This window comes from Drosophila obscura, unplaced genomic scaffold, assembly GCF_018151105.1.
Source record: "Drosophila obscura isolate BZ-5 IFL unplaced genomic scaffold, ASM1815110v1 contig_25, whole genome shotgun sequence".
NCBI classification, from domain to species: Eukaryota; Metazoa; Arthropoda; class Insecta; order Diptera; family Drosophilidae; genus Drosophila; species Drosophila obscura.
The window spans coordinates 2,882,082-2,903,929 of NW_024542812.1; the positions used below are offsets into that span (position 1 = coordinate 2,882,082).

The 21,848-nt window shown below is 38.7% G+C and overlaps 2 protein-coding genes and 1 long non-coding RNA gene across 11 annotated transcripts; 2 read left to right on the forward strand and 1 right to left on the reverse strand.

Annotated features, from left to right (window-relative positions):
- Positions 1–2,793: 2,793 nt before the first annotated feature.
- On the forward strand, positions 2,794–6,421 carry LOC111071377. 3 transcript variants are annotated; one of them, XM_022362676.2, is made up of 3 exons: positions 2,794–3,920; positions 5,155–5,760; positions 5,829–6,421. In XM_022362676.2, the coding sequence occupies exons 1-3, from the start codon at positions 3,082–3,084 to the stop codon at positions 6,037–6,039; spliced, it is 1,656 nt and encodes a 551-aa protein (XP_022218368.2). In that variant the 5' UTR covers positions 2,794–3,081; the 3' UTR covers positions 6,040–6,421. The 3 variants fall into 3 exon arrangements, with proteins under 3 accessions (XP_022218368.2, XP_022218370.2, XP_022218369.2); XM_022362678.2 differs by lacking the exons at positions 5,155–5,760; positions 5,829–6,421 and adding exons at positions 4,138–4,299; positions 4,383–4,610 and having other exon boundaries at positions 2,795–3,920; XM_022362677.2 differs by lacking the exons at positions 5,155–5,760; positions 5,829–6,421 and adding an exon at positions 4,138–4,375 and having other exon boundaries at positions 2,795–3,920.
- Positions 6,422–7,443: 1,022 nt separating this feature from the next.
- Positions 7,444–8,119, forward strand: LOC111071446. Its single transcript, XR_002607488.2, has 2 exons — positions 7,444–7,555; positions 7,616–8,119. It is a non-coding gene; the product is annotated as an uncharacterized LOC111071446 (long non-coding RNA).
- Positions 8,027–19,570, reverse strand: LOC111071443 (UDP-glucosyltransferase 2). Of its 7 annotated transcripts, none has more exons than XM_041594399.1 (6): positions 19,445–19,570; positions 14,155–14,237; positions 13,960–14,017; positions 11,138–11,321; positions 8,597–9,738; positions 8,027–8,522 (listed from the first exon to the last, which is right to left on the reverse strand). In XM_041594399.1, exons 2-6 carry the CDS (start codon positions 14,231–14,233, stop codon positions 8,354–8,356), a joined length of 1,632 nt encoding a protein of 543 aa, XP_041450333.1. In that variant the 5' UTR covers positions 14,234–14,237; positions 19,445–19,570; the 3' UTR covers positions 8,027–8,353. The 7 variants fall into 7 exon arrangements, with proteins under 7 accessions (XP_041450333.1, XP_041450331.1, XP_041450329.1 ...); XM_041594397.1 differs by having other exon boundaries at positions 18,952–19,570; XM_041594395.1 differs by having other exon boundaries at positions 18,881–19,570.
- Between the last annotated feature and the right edge of the window lie 2,278 nt (positions 19,571–21,848).

Here is a 21,848-nt window from a genome sequence, read left to right on the forward strand (position 1 = left end):
TATTAAAGTGGATCGTATGCAGGACAGACTATAAAAATGGCAATTGTATCTCAGTTTAATAATACGTTCACAGAATTACCGAACAAACTTTCAGTGGACAAGACATTTGTGAATAACCTGATCTAAAGCTTTTATTGCGTCTTTGTGATGATAATCTCTTGTATCTAGTATCGCCCGTCATCTGTATCGGAAACTCGTTTGCAGTTTTTACTCGCATACTCTGCTCTGCACTGCAAACACATAAACACCAAAATTAAAAAAACTAGGATCTGACTGAAGGATTCAAAGACCCAGACACAATTGGATACCTCCACACACGCAGAAAGCGGCATGAGCTCGGTCCAATCCGCTGTCTGACAGCCTCAATTTGCTTCCTATGTAAAGGCAGCCAGGCTACTAAATCAGGCGTATACAATTTCTATATGCTTCTTTTTGTGGCACACATTTGTTTGCTTCTACCTATTGTTTCCTTTATGTTCTATTCGTCTCGTCATCCTCACCATTTGCCGCCTCTATGCGTCGCGTCGTTTGTCTGCTGCACTGCCGCCTGAATTTTGGGAAAGAATTTTAGAATGGTTTGAAGCAGATGTTTCTTTTTCGTAAATCGGCTTTTATCTTTCTCATTTTGGGATCTCAAAGGCTGGCACTGATGCGATCTGTGGTCTTTTGTGCATCGCCTGGAACGATTCTCCCATTTGGCTGTTCATAAAATTATCAGACAATATTTATTAGTATACATACATAAATACAGCTCTAGCTCTCGTTAGGGGTATGGATCTGTAAAGAAATCCTTTGTGACGAAGTCCTTATGACATACGTATGTATGTATATACATACATATATATATACATAAATGTACTATATGTTTCTGATGAGTAATGATGCTTGCAGCAGCAGCATTGCTGATACTTTTACCATCACACCAATAAAGGACAGTAGGCGGTCCAATTTTTTAAAGACAATAGAATATGCGTACAGACTTACATTTACCAATTCATAGCCTATGAGAGAGTTATCTATAATACTCAGTATTATCCAAGTATCTTAAACTTTATTGAAACCTATGGGATATTGTATTTGCAACATATGGTGTGTATAGTTTAATCAAGGTTTGAGGCAAATGAATATCAATATCCAGAGAAAAAGAAACGTTAACGAGAAACAAGCGAATGAAAAATCAATTTAATGCTTTCGAGGCAAGCAAACCATATGCACAAACTTCAGTTGGTTGTGTTGTTGTGTTAGGCCAGAAATATTATATTTCCCACTCCCACTCTGAGATTAACCTTCGATCCCAATGCGAACGGAACAAACATAGTGAATATCTATTTTTGACTTGGTGTATAATATATACATATATGTGCATTTACTATACATGAATATGAAGTTCACCGTTAAAAGACATAACCAAAATTTCGTGATTTATTCGTATTGCTACTTATGCATATGTGTACATACATATGTATGTATGTACATATGTATTTGAATTTAATGTGTGGATGCTCTGCATATTAAACAACTTTTAAAAATTAGTTCCTAGTTTTATTTCCTGTGGAGCTAAAACTAGAATAATCGCCAAAATTAATTTCTGACTGAGATTTGCTAGCATTTGCCAAAGTGTAACTTTAAACTTGTGCGGGACGTCTGCCTAACTCTCTGGAACAGCCTTATGTGGGCTTCAAACATCTTGCAAAAATCGAATTCGCCTCTTTATAAGTTCACAAAACCCATCGGGGTTGTGTTTTCTCACTTACCTACAGGACAGGGATGTTAGATTGGCCCTCAAGAAACACATTGAAAAATTTTACCTAGAATTTGTTCTCGATACAAATGATCTTGTTCAGTAGAGCCATAAGTTGTCAAGAAAGATAACAAATCATGGTTTTGTTTGAATAAAACATTTCTTTCGTTGTCTTTGTTTTCTGTGCATTACTACGCAGACGTATCTATTTTGATGTTACTTATAAGACCTTTATAACATCTGCAGCACTAAATCTGCTCCGGAAGCAATGGCTAGTGAGAGAGAGAGAGCAGACTCATCTTCCTCCTCTGGGTACAGTGGCGAGGGTGAGTATGAGGGTGTATCTGTGTATCTGTGTACATATGTATGTACACTCGTACAGCTGCAGTGAGATGCATCCATTTCAAGTCACCAGCGCAGAAGCCGATGTCGGTGGTAGTGGTGATGTTGGTGGTTGGAAATTTGAAGCACAATACCGACGCCCATGAAGTCAACGCACAGTGGGTGAAACGGCCATTCTAGCTTATAGAAATTTTCGACCTTCGAATTAATTTTTGTTTTGTATATTATCCAAAAATATATAGACTTGGCTGGTCTAAAACTATTATCAGTTGCTAATTGGTTTCAATCTGATTATAAAATAGTAAAAGACCGTTTTTTTTATGAACATTTTTTTTAGTTTTACGTTATCAAAACGTTTACTTTATGTTTATATTTATTTATATTCCAGGAAATAAACATTTTAAAATTGTTTTAGGATCTGGATCCAAAAAGAATATGATTCTGATTAATATTTTATATATTGTTAGTAGTTTTATTTAAAAGTAAAAAAAAAAATGCATACAAAATATAATTTTAATTCACATAGGAGAAAGCAGGTGGACGATATCTTTTTTACTTTTGACGATATTAGTGTTTGTAAGATAGATTGACCGTTTCGCCCACTGTGCGTCGGCAAGCAGGAGAAGTTGAAAAACCAGAAGTAAAAGAAGCCGTAGACACAACAGAAACGGCCAAATACAAAATACAAATCAGGCCACAATCAATCGGAACGTGGACCGAGATGGTTCGTGCGGTGTTCGTGCAGTAGTTTAACTGCCTTTTCGATGGTGAATAATATGAAAGAGGCTAGACTCTTGCGTTTAATTTGCCCGTGTAGCGAATCGGGGTATCAATAGTGAGTGGTGTGAGCTCTCTGAATGAGCTGAGTGAAAATTTTTGAAAATAAGGAATTGATTAGCTTTTTCATAGTTTGGATTATTCTGACCAAAGTGAAATAAAAGCGAAAGGCTTTATAAGTTATTGTCCAATTCCTGTTTCGACAATCTTCAATTTTTGTGATGGCATCGACATCTACGCCATCAACTACAGTTGTTTTTGAAAACGGCACAATGCTGGGCTCAATGAGTGAGCACTCTAATGCAAAGTTGCAGTTCCTGGGCAATCAGTCACACTTTGTTGTACCGGAAATAGTAATCAGCTACAGTCAGAGCAGCAATAGCGTCTATAACAATCGAGCTACAACATCTTTGTCGAGCTCCAGCGCACTTAACAGCGTTAGTCCAACCATTAACGGGAACGAATCGTCTGAGGAGCATACGTCGCTTCTGGAAACCCTACAAAGAGAACGAGAGGAAGAGTCTGAATTTGAACAATTCGTATTGAACCGTACCACTTCAGAGAGCAACATACTAGAGTCCAGCACCTGCAGTGAATTGCAGATCCCAACTTCGCTGTGCGTTCCAGCAGCATCCTTATCGCTCCAAACTCGGGCTCTGGACATGCTTAACACGAGCGCCTGTTCGCGGTCCGACTCAGAGCCCAGGCAAGGCAAGCGCATGCGGCTAAGGGCGGACAAGGCCAAGATCAAGTGCTCCACTAACGCACTCGGCTCTCCCACGCCCACAGTGCCGTCTGTGGCAGAAGGATATCCTCCACAATACACAGCAATTTTTCTGGACCGCCACCATGGAAACAGTGCCGTCCCAGCGAACCCACAGTTGACGGGCCCAGTAATTTCATCGCCGTTTTTAACTGGCAATCCGGTGCAAGGGACAGGATCCGACGCGGCCAACTTTTTAGAATACCATCAATATCATCAATGTCAGCAGCGCCCGGGAATGGGTAATGTGGCACTCGGCCATCTACATCAGCATCATCAGCTGCATCACCCGCGAAGGTAACTCAAGCAGACAGAAAACTGGCTAAGCCAAATCCGAATCAAATCCGATCCTATTAGTTAAATTTATTTATATTCATGATAAACTGCAACCATCTGGGTGTCTAATGTACTCTAAAACTAGTTTATGCGAAAGACTTTGTTTCAATTTCAATATTCAATTTAATTTATGTATATGTATTATTAAGCTTGAATCAACCGATTCCTTTTTCTTCAGTTCCAAAATGTACCATTATGGTATTCTTAGTGGTTGTTATTTGACACCGCCAAAAGCGAGACGCGGAAGTTCATCAATAGTCAGTTCGAGTTTCACATTGTGGTTGTGTCGGTCAACGCTGGATAATGTAACCAGCTGGCTAATGTGCACATGTCTATACGAGTATGTACATATGTGTGTGTGTATGTTCACATCATTATTCTGATAAAGCATTCAATGCCTTGACTATATTCTTTTATTCAAAGCTACGACCATTTCCTCCGGTAGCCAACACGTGTGCAATTGCAGTAGCCCCCTTAACCATTGCACGTAGGCAGCACATACACACTACATCCTAAGGGCTAACATTTCTAAAAAATCTACTGAGATAGTGTTCCATTTACAACAAACAATAAAGGAATGAAAATTTTCCTTTAGCCAACGCCGAGTAAGGATTCGGTATCGCGAGCATAGCTACTCAACAAATAAAATCCCTGCTTCTGAACGTCATTGTTCTTTGCGAATTTTAAACTTGATTGTCATTTTTTGGCTCAAGTTAAGCTGAGAATAATATGCCTAATTATTCCCCCTTTCAATTCAGTGTTCGTTTAGATATGAGTACATATTTTCAGAGTACATATCCATATACTTCCCTTTTACAAATTCAACATGTGGGTAAATCATCATCGTGCAATCTAAAATCTAAATGTGTAAGTATCACACGCAAAATGGAACCTTTTGAGTCTACAGCAGATTTGAGTTTCCAAACAACTGTTTTGGAGCAGACAGCAGACAGGTGCAACGCGCCAGATTTAACAATATGGGCCCATGCCCAGCACGTTATCAAGTTGAACGTGTGTGCGTGTAGGATTTCAGAAACTAACAATAGGAATCGATGTTACAAAGATACACTTATGTAGCGAAGGACCGGCAGCTATCTACCTGCCAAGGGCTAGTTAGATTGGATAAATTTAGGTCGCATCAGGTAGATTTCGAGCTCCTTGACATAAAACTAATGTGTGTACTCGCTCTTTGCAGAAGTCTCTTTGAAGTGGCTGTACCGCTGGCCGGTAGCAGTGTGGAAGCCAGCAACAATTTGGGCAGTACAAACATCAACATGTCTAGAGCAGCTGTATCCTCGGGAAATCTGGCTGTGAGCTGTTTTCGAAAGTGGTTCGCACGTCCTTCGCTGCCTTTCGTAATAGGGATATTTGCACTTGGTGGCGTGGCATGCACGCTTGGCGGCATAGTGCTTGGCAGCACGGGCCTGATAGAGCATTCGACACAGTATCTAAGTGCTGCTCTCTTAATGATCGGCATTGGGGTCTCGCTGTTGGTGATATCGGGCGCCATTTGGCGTCTGAGCCTTCCCGATGACGTTGATGACTGTCCCTGCTTTCGACGAATGGAAACCTGTCGCAACTGCAACAGCCCACACTGCAACAACCGCCTTCTTCCCGGAAGCTATTTGTATCCAGAGTTCCAGCATCGGCAACCGCCGCCTTCATATCTAACATCGCTAAACGAGTACGCATTCATCTATCATCCCAGTGCGCATCCGGCGGCGGCAGCAGCCGCAGCAGCTTATGCTACATTAGGATTGAACACTCCTCCGCCGCTATATCGTTCGACCTACTCCCTCAAGTAAGAATTAGCATTTCCTTCCCATCGAAATCGGTCACGAAATTACCAAAATGAACCCTTCATTTCAGCACTTCGGCATCGATGGGTACGTCAACAGTATTACAGTTGCCGCGAACGAGCGAGCACCCATCTGAGGATCATCACCCGGTTTTGCTCATTCGAGAGGCTACCAGTCAGACATCCTTCAAAGAGGTAGAGATCGAGGACATGCGTGAGGCTGGACCTCTAATGCGTGGGAGAGAAATGCAAACGCTTTATAAGGAAGCTGAGCTTGACTAGGGGGTGCGTGCTCCCGAGACCAAATGCGTTTCAGGAATTATTCAATGATCTTCTGATTTGACTGACTGATTTTCAACATACATGCATAAATCCTTGTTCATTTTTACATACATATGTACATTCATGCTACTATATGTAAGAGTCAACGGAATCTTTCAAGAACATTTCTGATATTGTACAAATGTTGTAAAAAACACGTTCATATTTTTGTCCATACAACTAATTACATAATCTTTATTCTCGAAACTCTAATTTTAAGCAGCGTGAAAGCCAATGAATAAGGTATAAGTACATCTTTATATTTTTTCTTGTGGTTCGTTGATAATATCAAATGATATAATGCCAAATTCAAATCTTAATAAACATATGAATATTAAGCAGTAAATAAAATATTATCAATTTACGAGGTTTCTCTAGCTGCTAAGGTCTCATAAGGGGAGACTCCAGCTCTAAACACTTTAAGTAATATTTTAAAGAAAGAACGACAACGGATATTAATACATTTTTTTGGTTAAAGACACATGCATAGATTAAATATCATCTAAGACACAAACCTTCAAAAAGCTTTTCTGGTTTGCAAGTTTTTCAATGAAGAATATTGGATATCCGGTTTTGATACTTAATTTAAGCAATTTTGGATTATATCATTCTCAATCATCTCTCAACAAACAAATATTTATATACCACTTCCAATATAAAAAGGTGTGCCATTCCACGAATGTTTAGTGATTGTTTCAGATATTTTTTCCATTTTTTGTGTGCAACGCAGAGAAGGAAACGTTTTCGACCCCATAATGTATATATTTTCTTGATCAGCATCAATAGCCGATGAGCGCCTAGTTTTTTTCAGACTCATGTAAGTGATAATGAACACTGCTACAAGTGTATTTCAAAATTTCGCGCTGCCTCCTTCGCACCCCACAAAGGACGAAAAACTGTGGTAGCAACAATTTTGAAGATACGAGAAAACTATAAACGCAGTATCCTAGAGAATAACTATATCTATAAGATTGACGAATCGGATCATTATTATAGCCAGAATGAAGAAATTAATTTTCAGTTGGTTCCCCCAACTCTTCCAGCGCTGTATTACTATTTATTCTCTTTCTCCCATACATACTTATATACTGACTGAGTACAGGTATAAGAGTAGAGTCGCTGCCACAGAATCGACTCACAACGTTCCTTCTCGTTTTGTAATGTTTATATCGTATAACTTCTGGCCAAGCCTCATGAAAATCCATATATAGTACAATTTGAAAAGCGGTTTGATATAACATTCGATCATATTCCATATTCCATTCCATTTTAATGATTTCGTATTTCTTCGTAATTTTATAGTTTCATTTATTGCCTCAAGATATAAAAATGTAAGCCAAGCAAAAAATGCTTCAATGACTTTAAAGTTTTGTTTTTTATACTTTTCGTTATTTGTCAGTCTAGTTCTGTTAGAATTATATTGGGTGTGATCGACTTTAAGCGTCTTACTATATTGTTTGAGGAGTTGATTCAAAGGGTAAGTAAAACCACTAGCCTATTAATTTAGTCTTAGTTTTTTATCAGAGGTTACTCATAGGAGTGAGCTAAAGCATATGTTTTGCGAGCGCCTTTGGAAAAGTCAAGTCCTTTTCTTTCGTTGAATTGGTGTTACCTGCGCGGATAAGTAGCCAGCCGACAGTTCTGACACTCCAAAATAGACTTCAAAACTCAAAAGAAACTGCCTGGTGCACATAACAAGTTTTCACTACTTGTCACGGTGGCTGAAATATTAAGTTTTGTTTAGGAAGCACCTTGAAAAATCAAAAATTATGGAGTAGTGGAACAGATTGAACAGATGACAAATATTTTCTTAAATAGTATGAAATGCGTTTTCTCAGCACCTTTAAGTCCAACAAATTTTACGAGCGTTCACCATTATCGTAGGCGCTTTTTACATGGCGGTGGATATTGCTCTACCCCTAGACCTTGACCATTGGACAACCAGAAAAAAGATTGAAATAAGATGTTTTACAATTAAAAACTTATTATTAAGGTTTATTTCGTTTTAACTTTTCTCGACATATTGTTTTGTAGACTTTGGTTTCAATTTTCCATGATCAAATTTCTTCTAGGCTATTGGAAAAGTCATTTTCGGTCATTATAAATAAAGTAAATATTTACAAGGTAATTTCTCCTGTCAATATAAGGAATAGAAAGCTAAAAGTTGTTAATTTCGAGCCTTTTTGGACGCAAATCACAACAAAACCCTGTTAAGCTGAATGTTTAAACATTAAACTGATATACGGCTAATCATTTATCTAAGGGTGGGATTTAGTTACATCTTCTTCGATTTTGTTTTGCCTGTTGTAGACGCGACAGTCGAAGGTACGTGTAGACTGCGCAGCTTCTCAGAACGGAAGTCAAGGCGCTTGATTAACAAGACGAGCCCATACAAGGCAAGAAGATAAACGGCCACCACATCTAGTAGATAATATTGAGACCAGCTGAGGAAAGTGATGGAAAAGTTTTTAATAATTTGGATAAAGGGGAAGGGGCATATGCATGTATATTAACTCACTTCATATTTCGTGCTGGAGCTTGAAGATGATAAGCGCCGTTGTGGCGAAGCACATACTCCGTCCAGTAAATGGCAGTCTCCAGGGCTGTCGAGCGCTGATCAAGCAGGAGGTTCTGACGATATCTGGCAGCATTCCTATACCGTGAATCGTGTATAACTTTCATAATGGCCTTGTAGAGCTGATTAGTCGATAGTGTCTCCAGGTCCAACTTAATGGCGTAGCCATCGGCCTCAGCCTTGGCGGAGTTTACATCATGGTCACAAAAAACAGGCATTGTTACCACGGGCACTCCATGATAGACTGTTTCAAACATGCTCAATAAGCCACCATGAGTGACAAAGGCGCGCAGCTTTGTATGGCCCAAAATGTCCTGCTGGGGCAACCATCGTGATAGTTTCACATTTGATGTCAGGTCCTGCATATCTGCTGAGCTGCCTTCGTATTTCCATAGCACATGATAGGGGAGGCGGGCAAAAGTCTTGACTAGCATTCGACGTAACGACTCTGGCATATTGGCAGCCTTTACCGAGGACCCCATCGACACGTAAATGAAGCCTGACGCACCGGAGGCCCCAATGAAGTCCTCCAAGTCCTTGGGAAGTTTTTTAGCTGGCTTACAATGTATGCAAGCAACCTCTGCCACATTAGGATTGAAAGCTCTGGGATATGACACCACTGCATGGCCATTCTGCAGTATAAAGCTTACATTGCGTGACATCTCATAAGGATGTGGCATGTGGGTGCCCAAATGTTCACGCAGGACGTGATGCGTTCTCCGCATAACATACTGTAGATAAATGGAGAATAGAAGGACATTGTATAGCCGTGCGCAGATTTTACCTACCATGTGCATTAGGTTTTGTCCGATCTGCATTCCCGTATTGATTGCCCGCTCGTATAGGCTCATGGTGTCCGTAAAGCGAGAGAAAAAATTTGGTGTTATGGCATAGCTTATGGGGTTCCCCGCTACGGAGAGACTTCCAGTATAGAAGCCTACTGTATTTATGTACATGAATGGAATTTTGTATTGGTGTACCAGACCCAGCACACACTCGGGAAAAGCTCCGTCCAATATGGCTAGATCAAAGCTACGGTTCGCCAAATCTTTGGTCTCAGCATCGCCAAGCATTGCATCACACGACTGTTGAAGAAGAAGTTCAAATACAAATTTAATCTACTCTAGTGACGGTTTTTTTTTATCAATTTCATCTCAAATGTATGAAAGTTATTTAAAAAGCTTTTTTTAGCCTTTTATCACAGAGAAATAATCACGATTACATATCTTACTGTTACTTAGGGAAAGCAACTAATACTATGGGCTAATGAAACATTTAACTATAGTAGGATTACTTGGGTAATCAACATGAGACAGAGCGGCATCTAAGACTAGCAAGATTCAGCAAACGGATGATACTACTTCGGTACATATCGGAGCGTGTCCTTCTATGGCCTCCTGTTGGGCAAGTCTGCGGTGGGATATGCTCCTTAGATGCATCTTTGCCAGGACTTTTGGGTGACTTTTCAGCAGTCGAGGGCTAGCTGTGTCTATGATGCCACCGACAATCTCCAGCGCTACCTCAAGCTGCTTGAAAATTGGGCCTGCCGTTGGAATATCTCAATAGACACGCAAGACACTAGTACTGCACGGCGAGCTTGTGGAGGAGCGCAAGAATCACATATATCTCGGCGTCATACTGGACACACGACTGACTTTTGCTGGCCACATCCAAAGCGTAAGGAACAAACTGGAGAGCAACGCCAAGAACATTTTCTGGCTTCTTAAGCACAGCAAGGTTCAGTTTGGAAATTAAGGTCCTGTTCTAAAAAGTGATCCTTTTCTGGCTTCTTAAGCACAGCAAGGTTCAGTTTGGAAATTAAGGTCCTGTTCTAAAAAGTGATCCTTGCCTCCGCTTGTAAATACGGCATACAAGTATTTGGTATTGCCGCCAAAAGAAACCTTGCAAGGATCATGACCTTCCAAAGCAAGTTTCAGCGCAAGATCTCTGGAGCGGAGTGGTTCATCCGAAAAATCAACATCGCCAAAGTAAAAGGGTAGACTACTACGATTTGTATACGATTTTTTTTATGTATGTAAAAACGTTTGTAATTAATATGGACAGTATTAATGGAAACCAAAACAAAGGCCAACTAAAGCAAGTCCATATTCTTCCCAATTTTTTGAACGCCTATCCAAATATATTTCAGAAATACCCGCGATCAGGTAAATAGACGGAATCAATGATCACATTCATCGAAACTTGCTTATGAGCGATGTGAAGCTGCCATTAGCTAAGAAATGTATCACAAGTACTTATCAGTAAAGTAGCGTACTTTTTTTGGGTAACATGTAACATGAAATCAGATCACCACCACCAGGCGATCATGAATGATGATCCGAACGCGTTTAGCGAATAGCAAGGTCTGTCCAAGTTTTTAAAGCACAGAGACTATTTTTATTAAGAATTGAACATCCCTTCTGTGAGTTGTACCTCCTGACCAAAAATATTTTTGCAAGATTATACACTTTACAGTTTGCTTACCTCAAAAGCATATCGAATACCATCCCACGGCTTTATAGGCATTTCTCCAGCCATTCTTGAGCCCAAAAGATCCCAATTTGTATAGTTCTGAATGTATTCAACCAGGCCAGCTGGTGTCACCTCCTGAAGGCCTTCGATATGAAAATCTGCCGGGAACCCACTTAGGAAGGTAATATTATGTCCTCTGGAATCAAGAAAGGTTGTTGTTAGTGGAATATTCAAGTAAATATATGCGTTAAGTCGGTACGTCTAAATTAATTTAATTTGACTTTTTTGTTTTTCCGTAAATACTAAACCACTGGAAATGACAACCGAAATAGCCCATAGAAAAGTTTATATAACCTTTAAGTTCGGCGACCAATTTATCTATTTACATATATCTTTAAAACAGGCTGCTATCGTTTTTATGGAAGCTAAGACAGTGGTCCAATGTTGATCGAATCTACCACACGTTTAATACAAATTTAAAACATTTTTTTTGGCTATCTTTAGAAACAAAAAACTATGAGTTGACTCTGTGCGTTATAAACATAAAATACTACATATAAATATTCGATGTGAACTGTTTCGTGAGACACCTTATAGTATAACACGGAAACTGGAATCTCCAATAGATGGACATGGCTCGGTGTCCAATCCATCGATTTATCTTGTCTTCTATACACCTTTCTGCGTATTGGATATATTATATTGTTGTATTTATCATTATTCGTTAAAAAGGTCTGAAAAATTGCCATAATTCACTCTTGGACCTAGTTATCTAATGCCTGACAACATTTACTTGTAAACTGATGCGAATTTTCTACTTAAGATTCAGAGTCTCGCCTCATCGTAATAAATAATGCCAGTTCGAAAGAAACTCAAACAAAAGGGTAAAATACAATACAAATGTTCTCATTGACCCTGTCAAATGTTTTTCTTTCAGAACCAATATTGGCTAATGGAAATTGTTTTCTTTGATAGATGTAACTAAGAGGGGTTTTTTTTACTTCTTGATTTTGCAAATCGCCCTTAACTGTTAGAGTATAGTACCATTCATTAAGCTCTGTTTACAACAAAAATGAAAACAATAGCGATAACTGTTATTTTTTAATTGTAAAGCTCTACGAAATATGTGAACTTTTTTTGGGTCACTTGATTAAGAACAGCATCTATGGCAGGCACAATTTTAAAGATACGATAAAACTAACGCAATATCGTAGAGAATGGCCATATCTACCAGACTGCCGAATCTGAATCAGATCGGATCATAATTATAGCCAGAATGAAGAAATTCATTTTCAATTGCTTCCCCTGCCCCCTCCAGCAAACGACAACACAACTTATTTTCCTTCTCGCTCTCACACTCTGCCGCATTCAGTGCGCGAGCAACCCCTAGCGGATGATTCTAAAATTCTAAAAGCCATAGGCTCAAAAATGTAAATACTGACTGAGTACGGGTATAAGTAGAGTCGCGTCTTTAGAAGCGACTCACACGTTCCTTCTCGTTTTTTTTATTTTTATTACTATTGATGAGAGTAAAAATATAAAAAATAATTTCAGATTAAAATATGAATAATGCAAATAATTATTCCCAACAACCAATTTTAGATCCGCCGTCTCTTCATAGATTTGAATGAGCAATACTTAAACGACGCCGAATTAATGCACCTATACACAAAAGTCAAAATTAAAAAAAACGAGAAGGAACGTGTGAGTCGCTTCTAAAGACGCGACTCTACTTATACCCGTACTCAGTCAGTATTTACTACATATATTATGTATATTCTACATCTAACATGTATATTCTACGTGTACCATTTTGATTCTACATCTCCTCCGCTAGGGATTGCGCGCGCACTGAACGCGGCAGAGTGTGCGAGCGAGAAAGAGAATGAATAGCGTGTCTCTGGGTGGGAGGCGGGGGAAGCAACTGAAAATTAATTTTTTCATTCTGGCTATAATTATGATCCGATTTGATTCAGATTCGGCAGTCTGGTAGATATGGCCACTCTCTACGATACTACGTTAGTTTTATCGTATCTTTAAAATTGTGCCTGCCACAGATTTTCGTCCTTTGTGTGGGCGGAAGGGGGCGGGGCGAAATTTTGAAATACACTTGTAGCAGTGTGATATCACATGAGTCTGGAAACCAAATTTGGTTGCCCTAGCTCTTATAGTCTCTGAGATCTATGCGCTCATCAAGACAGACAGACAGACAGACAGACGGACAGACAGACATGGCTATATCGACTCGGCTATTGATGCTGATCAAGAATATATATACTTTATGGGGTCGGAAACGTTTCCTTCTCTGCGTTACAGACATCCACTTTTACCACAAATCTAATATACCCGTTAACCCGTTTTTTGAGTACGGGTATAAAAATTGTCCACAAATTACCTAGTCTATTATCATCAAGCAACAAAAATTTTAAAAACATATTAATTATTTTGAAGTTATGACTTTTATTCCATTAGATTGGTTGTTTCCCAGTTGGAGACGGACAGACAGACAGAAGAGACTTTGATGCTGGTCAAGCATATTTACATATACTTTATGGGGCGGTAGTGCATTTAAAAATAACGGTAATCTTTTTTGTCTTCATTTTTGGTGTAAAAAAAACTTAATGAATGGTACTTTGCTGGAAAAATAGAATCTCGGCTCTAGCAGTTATGAGATTTGGAAAGTACAAAAAAACCTCGTTCTTAATCAAGTGAACGTATACCAAATATTTATCCAACCGACATCTTCATTAGTCATCGCTTTCAACCCTGAACTTAATGCGATTTTTGCACAGTTGAAAAGTGTGGAGAGTGTGAAATCTATTAAGAACACGCACCTGGCTATTAATCCCTTGGCCAGTTCCCAAAATGGTATCTTGTGTGATTTTGTTCCACCTGTAATGATTTTTATCGATTAATGCGTCTTCAAACTTAAAGTTTATTTATTTGTTATGAATACAAAATAATTTATATATTATTAAAATGGTCCTACAGGTACATACATAAGCAGTTTATTTAATTGAAACGCTTACCTTGTGTAGCCATTAGAATGTCCGCCGCCAGTGTGCAGCTGGTACAAAGGATCAACAACAATCCGACAGTTCGATGCATGTTGCTGCAAGGTAAACAAAAATTTGGTCAGCTTTGCTAACTTATACTAGTCGTAGAACTTATAACCGTTTTCCGCGACTTCAGATCAGTATTTGGTTTGCAACCACGCACGTTCCCAGACTTTATAGATTTGATACGAGGCAGGTTCATGCGCGTGATGTTTAAGTCACTTAATCGAGCGTTTAGTACACGACCGAAAATTTTATAATGTACATATAATTGTTGTGCTCTCACTGCTAAAAGGAATTTTTTAACTAATGAGCGCTTACGCACAGTGTCAGCAAAAAGTCAACAGGCATTAAACTAGAATTCCACTTAACTATACACACAGGGTAGACTTCGGCTCGACCTTAAGGGACAATGGTCTAAATCGAATGCCCTTCACCAACATATGTACATTGTACTATTATAATTGGTTACAACTTTTGACTTTGGAAAAAGGGGCACAGCGAAAAGCGCATGACTACAAATCTCATTTCTCAAAAGCGTTGAGGAATACCATAATCCTTTAATTCGAAACATCACAGAAAACAAGAGGAACGAAAGCTTTTCATTCCCTTGATGATAGTTAATAATTTTTTAAATATCTGCATTTAATAGACACTTCTTTAGTACGAGTATCAACAAACCAAAAAATGCTCACTCCAGTTACTCAAACTTATTTTTCTACTCAAGCTTTATGATAAGGATATTAATGCGGTTTTGGTTATTTAAGGCTGATTTACATCTGTATTTTTCTCATTTTGTTTTCGATCAGCATCAAAAGCCGCATCGATATAGACATGTATACCTCTCCGTCGTTCTGTCCGTTTTATTTAACGCCTAGTTTTCAGGTACTATAAAAGCTAGAGCTACATTAATTTTGTGATATAACATGCGACCTTAAAGGTCGAAAATATGTGGCATCCACAATAGTTAGAAGAAACAAAAGAACGTAGAATCATAGAGAATGATCAATTCGCATTATTATTATTCCCAACATAAAGAAAATTATTTCCTCTGCCCTTTAAGCACTCGCCTACTGTCGCTCTCCCACTCTTCCTCGTCCAGTGTGCGCCGACTTACGAGGTAGATATATCGGCTGGATAATACTTCGTTGGTGTGAAGAGATAGAGAGATTAATCATCCGGAAAATATCATAACTTTCGAATCAAATATACGTTCATATACATATGAACATATACATATATTACTCGAAAACAATACATTAAGAATACAATGATTAAGTGTTGGGTATAAGAAACAATCTTCTATGCATAGCAACAATCCTCTCTCTATCGTTTAAATCTAATAAGCGGAAGTAGTATTTAATATTCATGGTAAAATCTTTTGAGTACTGTATAAATATATTGGTTGTTACAACAGCAAAATAGCATCATGACATTTTATATTTAATGTAAACGGATTGAAAATGAACGTTCAACGTTGCATGTATTGTAATCATTGAGCTCAAGGCAAGGCCAGGACTGCCAAAAGTGTTAGAAACTACATAGTCCAAAAATGTTTCTGCCTTGCAATTAATTTGTTGTCTTTGTTGAGCAAGTTGCAAAATTATATAGCTTACTTTTGCTGTTTGCGGCGGAATCTGTTACTATTACACACTATTACACTATTACTATTACACAAATCAAGAGAATCAATTCTTTCGCAATATTACGAATATTTCAGCAATATGCATATTATGATGCCATACCCAAAGTTCATACAAAATTGAAGTAGGTGAGTTTTCATTGCGGCCAAAATGCATCTGACAAGCGATGAATTGTATATTTATAGAATGCACGTGGATAATGGAAAAAGGGCATACAAGCTTAGTTAGATGCCATATACTTCGTTCAATTTCCTTTGTAGTTTGTGAATAAAAACCGATATATTACTTTCGTAATTAAAGTTTTGACTGAAAGAACGGGTATGTCTTGCGGGGACAAATGTGCAGATGAAACATATGAAAGGTGAAGCACTATTAGTTGAGATAAATAGCTGCGGAACGATTCTTGTACACAAGAACAACATAACCAAGTTACCATAACCAACAAAGTTTATATACCCTTGAAGTTAGACGACCAATAAATGTATGGTTACTATTATTGTAAATACATACATACATACATATATACTATATCATGTGTTGGAAAAAAATGTTGCTGCATAGTGTAACTGCCTGATGAGATTTACGATCACCAGTTTATGCGCGACACGTTCAATCCCATAGTTCGCATAGTTTGTGGCCAGTAATCGCGATAGTGCAGTTGGCTGTTCGGGCAAAGTGACTATACATACGTAGTACGTGCGTGTCATCAAATTCGATGTCGTAACGTAAGCACGGTTATCTCTTTTATGCGTATGCACGACAGCCGAAAAACCCAAACCGTTTTGCAGAAGCAGAATGCGTAACGAAAACAAAAGGGATAAAAGCGTTTTGAGTTTTGCTTTTAATTGGTTACGGTATCAGACGAGGCGTCAGCCGGTGCTTATATACAAGTACTTACTATGTATGCATGCACATATGTAAGTGTAGGTTAAATCAATAAAAAAAATCATAATTAATTAAATGGTATGCGGCTTTCACTTTCTGCTGTGGGTAGTACAAGTATTTGCGTATCGAAGTCAAGCTAGCCTCTGCCTCTGTACCGAACTTATAGAAGCCGATGTTATTCCAGCAGTATTTTTCAGAGCTTTATTTATTTTTAAAGAGTGGGGTCCAGGAGGAGCACAACTAAGTGCATGCGCGCTCAGGCTTTCGAGCACAACGGGGCTGGGGCATATTTATACTCGTACTTGCGCTGTGTTTCACTGAAAATGCAACCAGTTGCAGCTGGCTGTAGGCAACTGGTGGCAAGATCATTATTACGTGTTTCGTGATTATCATTCAGCAGTGCAGTATCAGGTTGAATGCGCTCAAAGAAAACGAAAGTGCAGGCGTTTCAGGCGGCGTTCAGAAAAACCCCATCGACGACAACACAACGACGACGCATACACACATACATATCTAGACGTGGCACGCCTCATTTCGCTACAGTCACCATACGCCACATATGGTACAATCAAAGCTCTTTTTTAACAACATCCAAAATTGGCCGAAAAGCATGAGGCAAGGCCTCTCAGATAGATGTAAAAATCTCCACCTGCAATGTATTTTTAACGGTGTTTACAATGTACTGTGCTTCTGGCCCAGCGCAGAATGAAGGAGTTCAGTGAAAGTCAAACCCAGTAAGCATCAAAAACGAACTAAGGGAACTCAATCTCTTGGTTTCCAGCATTCGCTACTGGAAAGAAAGAAAAAAGTATTCACCTTGGGTTTTGGCATGACCGTTATTTATGGCCAATGTTTTTGGGACAGTTGTTTTCATTTACTGCGGCGATGCTCTCATAGGGCCATTGTTGTTTGGCTCGGCTTTACATCATAGCCAAAAGACAAACAGAGATGAGCTTTTTTTTTTAAACCGTTAAGATGCAAAAATATTTTGACGTTGCTACACTAAATATTTCGCTAAGTTATGTGCCTGTTTTAGGCCAATTACCCTATGCCTGGCCTTACACCTTTGCCAAGTGTCGTATGGAACCCAGTTTCTTATGTTTTTGAGTCTGCTCTGCTCTTTTTTTGTTGTGGCATGTGTCAGGCCGACGACGAATAGCAAATTGCTTAAGTGCTTCTGCCAAAAATTAGACAACCGTACAGCACAGTGGAGGTTTTTGAGAGTAGCTCAACGACTTTGCACAATTAGCTAATACAACTGTCACTTTTATATACGCAGCAAAATAATGATTAATTTGATAAACTTAAAAAAACTGAAACATCAATTGGAAGATTTGCTTCGAGTCATTGTGTCTACAAATTCTGAGGCCATTGTCAAAACAATTTGGGATCATAGGGGCTTAACCATTTAAAAACGACATGGTTTTCTCGAAATTTCTCGCAATTTCGTTAATTTTATTTTGTTTGTCTGGGACATTTGATTTTAAAAACGCACCTAATAAACAATTTTGGGATGACACACAGCAAATGACAACTCCGGCAAGAAACACAAAATAAATCCCAACGACTCTGATCAGCCTTGACCAGATTTAACAAAACGTTTAACATTAATAAAAAGATTGCAGCTATGACGCACATCAAAAGTTATATATATGTATGTATGTGTGACCAGATTGTTAATTTCATTATGTAATTTATTTAATTTTGTTGTCGAGAGTCAAACCGCTCCACATTTCATATTAATTATAACTCACAAAGTGATGAGCACAACATGGTCGTGTCTTGAGTTTTCTGTTTTGCCTGCTTTAATAATTTGAGTAATTTTCAGGATTTTTTTTGTTTTTATTTTTGTTTTGACCTTGGGTTACTGCAAACAACCCTAGCCACATTGTTTAAGGCTCTTCAATATATCCTCACTATTTTAACAAAATCTTCACTATATAAATGCGTATAGTTCCAACATATTTGGAAAAATGCTGAAATCCAACCGAACTGGTTATCAGTTATTCTCACAACTCGTTCATCTTTCTGAACTTCAATTAAGTTTGCGTTTGTTTCATAAGCGTTGAGCTCTGACTGACCCACAAGAATTTCCAGTCGAAGACTGGCTATTTACGTATGTATATTTTATAGTTGTTTCACATAATAGGGGGGATATTTCGGATATTTACTTATACAGAAAACTCGTTTGTTTCAGCAAAAAATTGCAAAAAGTTGTTGATATACTCGTTGCTTAACTTACTGTTACAGTACCATATGCAACTCATACCTAATGCAACTACGTGGTCTTAGCTTTGTAAATCTGAGCACTTGGATTCGCTTTGGTTTGGCGATTTATTCAAATTGCTTGAGATTGATTTTGCACAGTCGCATGTTAAATATTGTTTATATTGTGCAGCACTTTTAACCTTCCATGCATATGCATTAACTTGGATTCGAGATGTGTTTTTCTAGGGCAGAGGCACGGGCTTTTTTTGGTATTGTTGTTGCTGAGATCGCTTTGTGCGCGGCACTCTTAAAGCATATGCACACTTTCACCAATGCAGACGTATTATTTAATATCCGATTTTGATACAGTGATAATAAAAATGGAACATATTCCCCAATTCGAGCTTCGAAGTCGTGGTTGCCAGCCACCAGAAGGGGGCAGAGGGGAAACGGCGCAGAGCCACAATAAGCACTTGCCCCTTTGGGGTAGTAAGTATGACTTCTGCTACCGACGCGTCGTCGCTAACCAATTGAACTTATTGGCCAATTGACACTTTGGTCGAACAAAACAAAACGAAAACCACAAGACTTTTCACTTTTCTTCGGAGCTTGAGCTCGGGGCCTTTACGAAGTTTCTCGGCGGGTTAACTGAAACAAACTGAAACAACTGATCGTTGGGCTTGCTTTTTGGCGCTGCTTAACGTAACGCCAGAGACTGGTGTTACAACAATATGTGCATACGAATATAACGCTAAGTCGACGATTGGGATCGGTTTCGGTTACGTTTGAGTTATTTTGGTCGGCACTGCATTTGCTGCGTGGTATTTTTTAGTGTCATCCCTTCTTTAAACGAAACGGGCTCTAGATCTTAGATCTTATCAATTTCAAAGACGCATAAATAGTTTATGATTACTCGAACACTGCCCAGACTGAACGCTTGTATTTTATTCTTATATGATATATGTATGTATGTGAGGGAGAGGTACTAGTTATGGACACATATAGTTTTGTTTTTGCTTTAAAGCTTTTGACCAACTGAATATTATCAAAGACTATACAATACCAAGATGTTGCATGAGGAACAAATGCCCATTCAATTTTCGTTTGACGCTTAATGGTACGGGCGCGCGGTGCTTGTACTTAAATTCTCTTTTAGACTAGTCTTCTACTCGTTTTCGGCAATGCCTCGGCCAGCGCTGAAGAGTTTGGCGCGGCACAGACTCAGAATAAAAGAGGCTGCACAAGTCAAAAAATTTGTATGACCGCTTTGGATTTTGAAATTCCCAATAATTTAATTTTAAAGATAATTTTAGTTTAGGAGATATAAGCATTCAAAGTTGAACAAAGTTGTAAACAAATGTATTGAACTCTTATTCACTTTATAATTAAGCAAGCTGTGCCCACTGTGCGAGTCTGCTGTGATGTCTCGAGCTCGCTCGGCTCGATTCTGACGAACAGACGAAGCCCTCGGGCGGCGGGTTCGCAGTCAGAGACGAGTCATAGCATTTGATATTAGCAAACATACGTACATATGTTTTCCAATTAAAAGCTAGAGGTCTTACGTAATTGCCAGTGCTGGAACTAAATTGATTCCTTTATACAGAAAAATTGTATCAAGGATTTAGTGAATTCAACCTCGCGAACCGATCCGAACGCGAATATGCAGGAAAGATAAGTGTTAGACTAATATTAGAAATTAGAAAATTAGATCTAAACACAACCAAAAGAGCACACAAAGTTACCAAAGAATAATACTAATTACGGGAAAGGTATGTTAGTTTTAGTGATTTAAGAAGAGGAAGGGAATTGGTAGTGCATGTTAGCATGTTATATGATAGCGGGAATTTAGGCCTAAACGGTTGTAATGAATAAACACAAGAGAAGTGCTCTAAAATCGGGCGAACAAGCGAGATATAGAGAGTCTTCGTTATATAGGGGTTATCAAATTCCTTTGACCACCTCTTTATAAACCCAAGCACTCACATGTCCTTATTTAACATGGTAGAAATGTGTTCAGAAAACTATAACTTGGGGTCTAGTTTAACACCAAGATCATCAACCTTTAAAGATCAAAAGATAAACTCTAATAAATTTTTGGTTGTTGATCGTCGCCTTATAAGTCCGAGCTGAGCTGGAGATATAAGTGACTTGAAGAGATGTTCCAAGTGCGTAGTTAAAATCTTTTCAAACATTTTAGGAATAGCGGCTAACTTTGATATACCTCTATAATTATTTGCATCAGACTTGCTACCTTCATTGTTTACCGTCGAATTAAGAAATGATAGCTAGGATGGATGTGCGGACGTTCTACGCTTACTGTTTACGCGATAGGTAATTTTTATAGCATTGAGCGTTAAGAACGGAGAAATTGCTCGGTCAAATTGTTATATAGCGAGAAAGAGAAGAGGGAAAACCAACTTCTCGAAATTTTTTGTAAAGTCTTGATTGTACTTTTTTTAGACTGAGTAACTGCTTGGTAAACCAAGGAGGTTTCACATTCAGATAGCCTACCCGCCCGATCCAATACCGTGGGTCCAATATGGACCGACACTTCGAATGTAGAGTGGTACAAATCTTCAGGTACAGTGAGCGAAAGAGGTCGGGCTATCAGCGCTACGGTCGGATCCGAGACAAAGCACAGATTGCTTGAATCGACCCAAGGAAGGACGGTGCTAGGCTATTAGACTTGTTTACCGAAGACCAAACAGCACTTCGCAAGTTGAAATCACCAAGAAATATTATATGTTCTTTATCTGATAGCGTAGAAGAAACAGTTTTTTAAGCGGAAAGGTGATGTTCGTATATTAAGATATCCAATAAGGTGAAATATACAAGCAAAAGGTTTGACATTTATTGGAAACCCCTGAAAAATCCTCTTAATCGTCAAATAACGAGAAAATAAAAGTTTATTTATTTTAAGAGCCTTACTGG

Bases quoted from the DNA above. Each gene is read 5' to 3' on its own strand.
- LOC111071377 (XM_022362676.2), top strand. From the start codon at position 3,082: ATGGCATCGACATCTACGCCATCAACTACAGTTGTTTTTGAAAACGGC. The intron at 3,921-5,154 runs GTAACTCAAGCA...CGCTCTTTGCAG, and splicing joins CAGCTGCATCACCCGCGAAG to AAGTCTCTTTGAAGTGGCTG. The intron at 5,761-5,828 runs GTAAGAATTAGC...CCTTCATTTCAG, and splicing joins CGTTCGACCTACTCCCTCAA to CACTTCGGCATCGATGGGTA.
- LOC111071443 (XM_041594399.1), bottom strand. From the start codon at position 14,233: ATGCATCGAACTGTCGGATTGTTGTTGATCCTTTGTACCAGCTGCACA. The intron at 14,018-14,154 runs GTAAGCGTTTCA...AAATCATTACAG, and splicing joins CATTCTAATGGCTACACAAG to GTGGAACAAAATCACACAAG. The intron at 11,322-13,959 runs GTGCGTGTTCTT...TCTTGATTCCAG, and splicing joins GCCAAGGGATTAATAGCCAG to AGGACATAATATTACCTTCC.